The sequence below is a fragment of the Corylus avellana genome, chromosome 7, assembly GCF_965113065.1.
Source record: "Corylus avellana chromosome 7, dhCorAvel1.hap1.2, whole genome shotgun sequence".
NCBI classification, from domain to species: domain Eukaryota; kingdom Viridiplantae; phylum Streptophyta; class Magnoliopsida; order Fagales; family Betulaceae; genus Corylus; species Corylus avellana.
In genome coordinates, this window is record NC_142496.1 from 24,736,381 (window position 1) to 24,747,869 (window position 11,489).

Sequence of the window (11,489 nt, forward strand, 5' to 3'; positions counted from 1 at the left end):
TAACAATAAAGCACCAATTAAATTTAACACCACCTTTCATATTTTAGTTTTGAAAAGCAAGGAAAAAAAAATTAAAGCAGCACTAACAAATTAGTTTTGAAAAGCAAAGGAACTGGAAATTTTACTAAAATTTATTATTCAACAACTGGTTTTCTCAATACATCCATTGTACGTACTCATAGCCTAATGTCTACCAATAAAACATTCTAAAGATAGGAGAATCACCTAGAGTTGGAAATCTAAACTAAAAAAAAAAAATACAGCAAAAGATCGCAAGTGCTAATCTAATTTGAAAAATATTAATGCTAAGATTAATTCAAACTAAAGAAAGAACCGATTTGGGATTGTGATCAATTAGGTAAACTGCTTCGGCTCTGCTCGAGCGCCTTCAAGCAAGCGTCGAGCAAAACATTATGTTGCTTCGGCTCATGCCACCGCTTGAGCACCCATCGAGCGGCAGTCAAACAGTGCAATCTGTTTGAACCATTTTCAGATGGCTGCTCGAATGTACGCTTGAAAGGCCCCGCTTTAGCGGTACTTGAAGGCTGTCCTACAAGAAGCATCAAATGGCTTCATTCTCTAAGCAATTGGTGGCTGTAGCGTTACTTGGATTGGAGGAGGGCAGATTGTGTTATCATTTTACCTCAAAATGATGGTCACATTTTGGGGTTTGGAAAGTTCTTATCGTTTTGAATGGTATCCTCTTAGAGTCTTGCATATCATGCTCCCGGTTAGCTTAATTATATATTTAATATTTTAACACTTCATTTCATATGTAAACTCAAATTTTTCCTCGACAAATGAGATCGAACATGTGTACTATTTAATGAAATAAGCGGTAAATTGTAGATTCAATGTTCAAAATCATAACATTTCTTTTAATACTATGTTAAATCACTATTTATCCAATGACATTTCTTCTGATATTATGTTAAATCAAGCTTAAATTGACAATAAAGAGTAAACTTAATCATTTAATTAATATTTTAACACTTCGTAATCGAAGATGAGCACTTAATGATTTTTGTTAAATATCTACTTACTTCTCTAATACATCTAAATAGATTCTTATTTTAACTCCAAAAAAAAAAATCCTTTTTTATTAGCAATAACTTAATATTTAGGCCCTAATAAATAAAATGTGCCTTTTTTTGAATTGTGTATGTATTTGTTTCCAGTAAAAACCAATAGTTAATTAATTAAATAAACTTTACAAGGATTACTATTTTCTAGATTCTATTTCCATGTCCTGCACGGGTAAAAAGCTGGATTTCTTGGGAAAGGAAAGCCTATGAGGAGAACATTGGAAATTGAGAAGTTTTTTAACGAATGATTTTCTTTTGATCTGCTTTTAATCTGTTTCTTTTTGGCATTTTGACCAATCATGAAGAACACTGTGTTTAATTTTGCATTCAAATCATTTTTCTTTCTCTCTTGAATCTTATAATCTTATTTTAACTTCCTCCGCTAATAGTTTATAGGAACACCAAAAGAGACACTATCAAAGACCACTTTGCAGAGAACCGGACAAGGTTTCTTTATAGTGAAAGTGGGCTAGCTGTCTAGGGCTTCCCCTTGAGGAGGTTTCCAAAACAAGATGAATGTTTTCTGGCTTTGCCTTTATCTTTTGTGCCATGATATCAAGGAAACAAAAAGAGAGATGTGTTGCAATAGATCTTGCAATGTCTGTGGGCGATGTGTTGAAGTGCCTACCATCTTTCCAATGTGGCAATGATTAACTTTGTATTAGAATATGATTTTAACCTGGTGAAGCTCTGAGTACATCCTAGTTTCTCTTCTTTTTGACCAACACTAATGAAAAATTAAGAGGGAAATGGGATGGTCCTGGTGAGAGAATTTTGAGACGTGGGAGACAAATCTAATGTCTGGGCAAGGCATGTGGGGGAGGGGCCGGGAAGGGAAGCATGGCCTCATTTCTGACTGTCTCTTTTTCTCCTGCAGCGCAGGACCTACATAAACTATATAGTATATATGCATGGTTTAGTTGAATTGAAGATCAACTCAAGTAGAATTAATTGGCTTTTGTCTAAATTTGGGAAAAAAAAATAATTTATTGTCAGATATCTGCATTAGAAAAATAATTTATTTTATTTTTCCTCAAGGCGTACTGAAATAATTATTTTCAATATTAGCCAAATCTGGGCTGAAATTCCAGGAACCTTAGAAGAATTGGATTGAAAAAAGGAAGTCAAATTGTAGAAATCAAATGAGAAATTCTGAATTACTATTCACTAAAATTCAGCCAAATATTCAGCAATTGAAGTAACATGAGATAGGCATAGAGAAATGCCTAGTAGGGGTGTGCAGATTTTTAGCCTTCCGACCGCCGAGACGGTTTTGACCTGCATGCTCAGCTTACGATGGCAGGCGGAGATGGGGCCGGAGTTCCCATTTGGTTTTTGACAAAATTCAAAGGCATGGATGGAGGTTCGTTTCACTTTTCGACAAAATTTCGACCCACTCGACTATAATTTTTGGAAGAACATTACTAATAAAACGACATTGTTTTACGTTGAATGATATTTATTCTTTTAAAGAAATACAATATCATTTTAAACCCTATAAATTTCTTCTTCTTGTTTTTTTTTTTTTTTTTTCATGCTACAAACCCTAAATCACTTCATCCCTTGTTTGCACCATTTGTCTGTTCCTCTCTCCACATATGAATCTCTTCATTGATATTTTGTTTTCCACTATCCACTCTCCCTTGTCTCTCTTTGCAATTCACACAGACAAAGATATCTTCATTTTATTGTCTCTCTTCCCACAATCACACCATAAAGTGTCTTCTTCGAATGAGGACAAAAATCTAAGATCCCTTTGTCTTCAGCCATCTCGCCATCTCCAATGCATCCGACTGGCTCCCCCCTCTGACATTTCGGAGGCAGGGGCGGGATGTAAATAACCTCCATCCGAGGTAAAGTTGAAGGTTTTCCTACTCTCCTAATGCGGTGGAGGCAAAATGAGGAATTATGGATTCTAACTCCAACACCTCCAATGCACACCCCTAATGCCTAGAAAAATGCACACAATTAAGAGACCATGTTGATAAGAGTTTAAAAGAACTAAGAAGGGTAGAGCATGAGTGAAATGAAGCAAAATCAACCACATTCATGTTTTTAGAACTGTACAAGCCCAAGACCACCATCCAAACTCAATAGTGCTACTACCCTAACCTTCCTCCTCATTTCCCACAACAACAACACCCATTTCTTCTTATCTTATGTTGGGATAGGAAAGAAATTCAATCATTGATACCCTTGGAAGGAAAAGAAAAACAAAAAAGGGAAATTGAAGAAAAAAAAAATCAACTTTGATTTGAGGACTGCTTTATTAGAGGCTGAGAAGTCTTCCCCCATTCTTCAGGTGAGCTCTTCACTTCCATCAATAGTGCCACCACTTCCTTCATGGTTGGCCGTTCTACTGGTGAAGAGTTCACACAAAACATAGCAATTCCAAGTGTTTGAAGCATCTCTTGCACAATTTGATCAGGTAAGCCTTGGAGCTTTGCATCTAGTATTGATACGGCCGGCTCAAAGCTTCCCATCTTCTTTTTCACCCATTCAACAATATGGAGCCCATCACCCACTTGGGGCTGAATCGCGCTACGCCCGCTTAAAATTTCCAGCAGAACCACCCCATAGCTATAGACATCGCTCTTCTCCGTTATGTTCATGGTGTATCCATATTCTGCATTGACAATTCAGGCAATAAAACATGAATATTAACAATGATGTCTTTCTTCTATTCAAACTACAGACAAAGAGCTTAATTCTGGAACAAAACATAAGATATCCCATGGTATTGGAAACATATGACCCTTAAGATCTAAAGAAACAAAGAATTTGCTAAACTGCTACTTATGCTGATAGGTTTTCAGATCATGGTATAAGGAAAGCACTATAGATTCAAGTAAGAGGGGAGTGAAGATCAAGAATACTTGCCTGGGGCAATATAACCATAAGATCCAGCTACTCTTGACATAGCATGGTTATAGTTTGGAGAGTTCATCAGCTTTGCAAGACCAAAATCTGCCAGATAAGCCTCAAACTTGGAATCTAAAAGAATGTTATTGCACTTGACATCTCTGTGAAGAATTGGTGGCACACAATCATGATGAAGATAAGCAAGACCCTGAGCTGACCCAACTGCAATCTTGTACCTTGTTTCCCATTCCAAGTTCCTATTCCCCAGCAACAGCTGTTGCAGGTTACCGTTTGAAATGTAGTTGTAAAGAAGTAGCTTGACACTTCTATTGGAACAGTAACCAAGCAGTTTCACAATGTTCCTATGCCGAATGTGTCCAAGAATTTGAATCTCTGCTGCAAAAGAGTCCACTGGTTCTTCATCTCGTTTTGTTTTCCACAGCTTTTTCACTGCAATCAACTCTCCATTGGGCATTTCTGCCTGATAAACAACCCCAGACCAGCCTTTGCCAATAACGTTTTCATCTTTCAAGCAATCCAGGATGTTGTCAATGCTGAAGTTGAGCTTTTGAAATGGGATGAAAGTCCATGGATAAGAGAAATCTTCAGCCCCTGATGAAGTTGGTGACGCTCCTGAAGATTTCTCCACCACATACTTGTGATTACGCATTACTACAATCCATGATGCAAGAACTAGAATGGTTAGTGAAGCAAGAATAACTGAAATCAAAGCTACAGTTTTGGAAGAGTTTAATCCATTTCTCCGAATTGAACTTGAAGAACATGTAGACCCATCAATGGACTCGCAAAGATTCGAGTTCTGAAGGTATGAATTCGAAGACAGAGTTCTGAAGAATGGTGACACTGGAATTGGACCTGAGAAATTGTTGTAAGAAATGTTAAGGGAGGTTAGACTAGTTAAGGAACCCAAAACTTTTATTGTCCCATAAAAGGTATTATGGGAAAGATCGAGTGATTGTAACTGTGTCAAACTGGCCATTGTCTCAGGGATTTTCCCTGTAAACGCATTGAAGCTCAAATCCAAACTGATAGTCAAGCTTTTCACATAACCGATTTCAGGTGGAATTGCACCTGAGAGGCTGTTGTAGCTCAAATCAAGTAGAGTTAGTTTCTGCAAATTCCTTATGGATTTCGGGATTGAACCTGTCAGTAGATTATTGTTGAGAATGAGCTTGTTCAAGTAACTGAAGTTCCCAAAGCTCCAAGGAATTTCACCCGTGAAGCTGTTTCTGCTGAGATCAAGCTGCTCTAAATTCACAAGCTCACCAAGCTGAGACGGGATTTCCCCAGTAATGTAGTTGTTGTGCACATCCAACAGCTCAAGAACCGTGATGTTGGCAAGCTCAAATGGAAGTCCACCAGAGAAATGGTTCATGTACAAGTCAAGAAACACAAGATTCTGCAGTTGACCAATCTCCTTCGGAATCTGACCTGAAAGCTGGTTCTCCCCAAGCCTCAATCTCACCAAAGACTGACAGTTTGCAACACTTCGAGGCAACCCTCCTGATAATGAGTTCCCCAGAAGCAGAAGCTTGCTCAGCTTCTTCAAACTGAAAATCTCTTCCGGTATAGACCCTGTAAGCTTGTTTCTCGAAAGGTCAAGCGCATACAGTTCTGTACAGTTCCCAAACGAAGCTGGTATGGTTCCAGACACAGAATTTCCCCACAAGAAAAAACTCTGCAATAATTTCAATTTACCAACCTGCCATGGAATGGCACCTGATAACTGATTCTTATCAAGCTGAATAGCAGTGAGGCTTGTGCAATTGCTCAGCTGCCATGGTATTGATCCCGTCAGCACATTGTCTGACAGATGAAGCTGTTCAAGAACCAGCAGCTTCCCCAAGTCACCCGAGATTTCTCCAGAAAGACCATTGGCAGAGGCATCAAGAACCACAAGCGATGAACAATTAGAAAGCTCAGCTGGGATTGTTCCAGAGAGTGAATTGTCCCAAAGAAGCAAGCTTGTGAGCTTTTGCAACTTTCCCATTTGAGGAGGGATTGAACCAGTAAGCTTGTTCATGTGCAAATACAAGTTCCTCAGCTCAGAACAGAGCCCAAGTTCAGGTGGTATAGAACCAGACACATCAGTGTCGTAGAGTGCCAACGTTTGCAGATTGATCAAGTTCCCGAATGTAGCCGGTATCACACCGGAAAGGCCGGTCGCTGCCGCACCAAATGTAGTGAGATTGGTGAGTAGTCCTAATTGTGCAGGAATGTCTCCGGTTAGATATGGATTCCCCCCTACCCGAAACTGTTGGAGGGCGAGCAAAGAGCCTAGTTGTGATGGAATTGACCCATTGACAAGATTGTCTTGGAGGCAAAGAACTTGTAGTGAGGTGAGGTTAGCAAGATGTTGAGGTATTCTACCAGATAATCTGTTGGAGTTCAAGAAAAGGAATTGGAGGGAAGAGAGATTGCCGAGTTCTGGAGGAATGAAACCTGAGAGGGAATTGGAGGAGAGGTCAAGGAGGTGAAGATGAGTGAGTTGGCCAAAGGATGGGGGTATGGCGCCAGAGACATTGGTGGAGGAGAGGTTGAGGAGTTGTAGAGATGAGAGGGAGGATAGCTGTGGGGGCAGAGAGGAAAGATTGAGGAATGTGTTGGGGAGAGACAGAGAGATGACTCTGTCTTGTGGAGAGCATGTGATGCCTTGCCATGAACATGGTGTTGGGCTTGATGGGTTCCATGAAGAAAGAACAGAGGACGAAGATTTAGCAGAAGGGTCAGCAGCAGAGAGAAGGGAGAGGAGGGCATTTCCATCAGCTGAGAGAGAGGAAACCAGTAATGTTTTGGTCATGGTTAGGTAGAAGAAGAAGAAGAAAAAGGAAAATATAACAAAATGGTTTGTCTTCTTCATTTGGGGCGCCATGAAAAATGGCTTGGTGATATATGAAAGTTCAGATATGGGGTTTTTGGAGTAATAGCTCTGACGATAGTGATGGCAAAAGTCCACTCTAGGAGACAACATCCATGTGAAGGAACTTAGTGATGTGAGGAGGATGCTTGTATTTCACACTAAGGCTGTTGAATCCATGCATGTGAACAAAAAAGATTGTGTCTTTCTCATGCATCTTTCCGGTGAAACATAGTGCTGAATACAGTCAAAGTAAAACGGTTGGGGAGTGTTGTCTTTCTTACCGGAAAAAAAAATGCCGCAGCCGGCGCTGACAAGCTTCAAGTCCAACAGCCGGCATGATATGCTTCAATGATTTCAGGGATGGCGGCGGCGGTTGTGGTGGTTTTGTGGTGGCTTGAGCTTTGAGTTACAGGGAGAACTCTTTAAGTAAGGAGATTTTGAAGTCCATTTATATACCGACGGTTTGATTTTGGTGCAATGATCCGGGCACCCGCAATTTCTTTTTTCAAATTGCACATTTTCTCCTCCTTATTTATTATACTATTGAGGTAATCCAACGGCCAGGGTTAATCTAAACTGGATAAAATTTTCCAGCATGGCTGACACGTGAACACATTTACCCAACATGTTTAAAAACTCCAGCAGAGCGGTAAGGAAGAAATGACACAAATTTACATGGTGAGGTGGTAATTCCAAGCAATGTGGGTCAGATATTCCGGAAAACGGGTCGGACAGTAGCAAAAGATTCAGAGCTCCATGTCCATGGTGGTGGTACAGTGAGAGTGCCTAGGGAAGAGGAAGACCGTAGGAGGAGTGAGGCAGCTTGGGAGATTGTGAAAGGTAAAAGGGTTGGCGTAAACTAAAACAAACCAATTTCAATGTCTTTTTCTTGCATAAACTATGCGCCCTCAAACGTGGCCTTGGCCTTATTATAAAGGGTTAGGGTCTAAGGGTGGCGTGCATATAGAGGGAAGTTTTAATTGGAGCATCTTGTTGTAATGCCAAATTTGGTGTTTTATATTGATAACAAAATGTACTTTTACATAAACTTTTTCTCTTAATTAGGTTAAATGAATTTTCTTCTTCTTCGGTTTCTAAATGATAACTCAATCAGCCGACGATCACGTCTCAAGAAAGACATGTCAAAAAAAAAAAAAGTTTGCCGTTCAAATCTCCCTCTTCTCTCCCCTTATGCGAACACGTCAAAAAAAAAATTGCATTGAAAGAAATAGATCTAGCTTACATGATGTTATTAAAATAACAGTAGTTTAAGCAACGGTCAAGATTGAATCTCTCAAAATATTTTTTTTATTTTCTCTCTCCTATTAAAAGCTTCTCAAAGTAAGTCAATTTTGAGATACAATCTTAACCGTTGTTTACACTACAACATACATGTTATGATTTTTTTATTTTTTGGATATGTTCGCACAAGAGAAGAAGGGGGATTCGAACTAGTGACCTCCGCTTCATAAGGCGTGGTCTCCAGCCAATTGAACTACCCCTTGGAGATTACATGATATTATTAAAATAACAGCATGTAAGCCAAATTCAAAAGAAATTTCTTAATTTTTATAAGATACGAATTTAGGGTTTAGGTTCAATCAAGTAGACAGATTGTAAAACGCATGTTGGAACAAATAAGTACAGTAAAAACTCTCTTACATAAGAGCAAAATTAATGATAGTTTCTATCCTTTTTACAGTGTGGTTACTGTGGTGAGGTGAAGTTTAGTGAGGTAGGTGACTTCCTTACCGAGGAAGGGGAGGTGGGTTTGTTTTGGGAATGGGGCAAAAGAAAATGTACAGGGTGGGGTCACATGAGAGAGAGATTGAGAGGTTTTTGATTTTTTGAATAATTTAGGGCACAAGTAACGATTAGGGTTTTTTTATAGGTGTTTTAGGTTTTGACTGTATCCTAACAATTCAGCCGCACAAGACACCTCTCTCATTAATGTCACACAAAAATTTTAATTTGAAAGCTTAGGGTTTTGATCAAATTGGGCTACTTTGCAATGAAAAGGCAGTTATGCCCCTTGGGAAACACACTTATCATGTGGGTTTCATGGGCATCTTAGGAAACCCATTTTGTTAACCTAAAGAAGTGTCCCATTTATCACAAGTGCTCAAACATACTAGCATGAGCAAAACCCTAGTTAATGTACTTTGGGTTTTTGTTTTTTTTGGGTTGGTGTTCCTAGGTGTTGTACTTTTGCTTTGCTTGTTTGCTTCAAGTCAAAACACTTAATAATTGGGCTCGGATACCCATTGAAGGCCCAACTGATTGCCATGGGCTTCATTCATTACTCATTTAATGATGTGTTGAATTTTCTGACCACAAAAAATGGTTTTCCCGGGAAACAAACAAAGACCACCTTTGAATTCATCCACAAGCGTAAATAGTACTGACTACTAAGTATATAAATATATAAAAGATGTTGACATGATTGGTCACCTTTGAAGCTAAGAGTGCTTACGATTTTAAATCAAATTGACTACCAAGTGTTTTGTTTGGAAATTCGTTTTTAAGAAACTATGATTTAAAAACGTAGAAAAAATTGTGTTTTCAAATCGCAAGCAATGAGATTCGTTTTTAAAAATGCATTGTTTTAAAAGTTAAACTGCGATTTTACCAAACGCTAATTTTCAAATTACACGTTTTAAAATTGTACTTTTTTGAAACCGTATACCTAAAGAGACCCTAAATATTATTGCAATATTTTTTTATAAATTAGTGTGGTAGTTCATACAGAAGTTATTCCATTAGTTTCACGCTCAAATGTAAATTGTCACACGACACTTAACACGTTTATAAACTAATATGACAGTGTACGTGACACTTACCATGTCAAACATTAAAATAAATGTTTATAAACTATAGATGATCTTTTTGATCAACTCCACTTTATATAATATTTGTTTAAATCAAAATCATCAAGGCATACAACTTTTTTTCAGTAAAAAAAAAAGGTTGTCGTGCATCGATGAGGCTATAGCAAATCAAAATCAAAACCAGATGCAATATTTATAAGTGTTTTCAAGTCCCAGCCACATGCGAAATCATGTCATATTGGATCATAGTGTTGGAAAGGAAGATATATATATATATATATATATATATGGAGTTTGCATTTCTTAAGGTTGACGTATATCATTAACTCATGCATTGATGTCCAAAAAATAAAATCTTAATTGGAAAGATGAACATATTTTCTTATATTAACTAGAAACATAACTTCCTCGCATAATGTTTGCTAAGATAATATACAAAAAACGTAGTTGATTAGTGTGGTGGGTTCGAGTCTGGAGTTTTCATGGAATCATGGTGGGCAAAGTATGAATTATAAGGAGTTTTAGGGTAAATATAGTACGTAAGATTTATAAAATGGAATTCAATGAATATAAAAATGAAATAAAAAAGAAAAAAGAAATGGAATTAAGTAAGTGATAATAATAGGTAGGGAGGTCCAGCTGATCAAAGGACCGAAGTTTACGTTAATGCGCCGCTAATTGTCTGGGAAGAGGATTATTATATCTGATTATCAGGTTTAGTGGGTTTAATCTCACCTACTCTTTAAGGATTCCTCTCTGCAATCTCTCTCCCTCTCTCTCTCTCTAGTGTTAAGCAGCTTTCATTTTTGCCCATATTTATGGGTATAATGCTATTTACTATTTAGGGTGACATTGCAATTTGATAGTATAATCATGTACAACTGCTATATAACTGGACGATAATGACAATAAAATCAGCTCTTAAATCAGTACTTGTATAAAAATAAATAAAATTAAAAATAATAAAAAAAAAAAAAAAAAACCTAATCTAATTTTACTGACACGTCATCCATGCATATGATAGTTGTAGAAGAGTTTTTTTTTTTCCCCTTTATTTATATACTAGGCTAAGAACCTAAATTAAAATATTACCGTATTTATTCCTTTCATCTCATCGTAGAATAAAATCTAATTCCAATTAAAATTTCATAAACAATTTATTTATTTAGAATAAATTACCAAACACCCAAAATACGTACATGTATATGTCATATGGGTCAGGCTTTAATTTATTAGGGAATTTTCTTAGGGTTGAATTCAGTCAACTTTGAAGGAACTGGGGGTATATATATTAATTGCATATGATAATGTTACATTAATAATCAATAAAGGATTCAAAAATAATCAATAAAGTATTCAGACACTTGGCATGCCATAAGATATGAGGGACCTCCCAGCTGAACTTAAGCCTGAGAACATGGACATACATCTGCACTAGATAGGGAGCAAGAATTATTCTTGTCTTTATACACAACCTTGTGAGAAAAACCAAGGCCAAAACATAGAAATTTCTCTCTTCTTTTTTTTTTTTTTTTTTTCTTTTGTTTTCTCTTTTTAAAAACCAAAAACATTATCAAACAATTCAATTATTTTAACCTTTGTGACACATTAGAACATTTTTTCAAACAAAAAACAAAAAATATCATCTAAAAAGCATTAACAAACAAAACTGATGCACTTGCAAGAAATATTATATTAAATCCCGGTGATAAAGTCTTTAATGTGGTTCCTAAAGCTTATATTTCCATTGAAGCATTAATACATAACTTCTACCGACAGCGGAAACTTGGAAAGAAAGAATGAAAAAAGGATCACAAGCACAAGACTCGGAGA

General features: G+C 37.3%; 1 protein-coding gene across 1 annotated transcript; it reads right to left on the reverse strand.

The window, feature by feature from the left end:
• Positions 1-3,167: 3,167 nt before the first annotated feature.
• On the reverse strand, positions 3,168-7,226 carry LOC132184958 (Leucine-rich receptor-like protein kinase family protein). The gene is made up of 2 exons (XM_059598756.2): positions 3,966-7,226; positions 3,168-3,711 (listed from the first exon to the last, which is right to left on the reverse strand). Exons 1-2 carry the CDS (start codon positions 6,937-6,939, stop codon positions 3,329-3,331), a joined length of 3,357 nt encoding a protein of 1,118 aa, XP_059454739.2. The 5' UTR covers positions 6,940-7,226; the 3' UTR covers positions 3,168-3,328.
• Between the last annotated feature and the right edge of the window lie 4,263 nt (positions 7,227-11,489).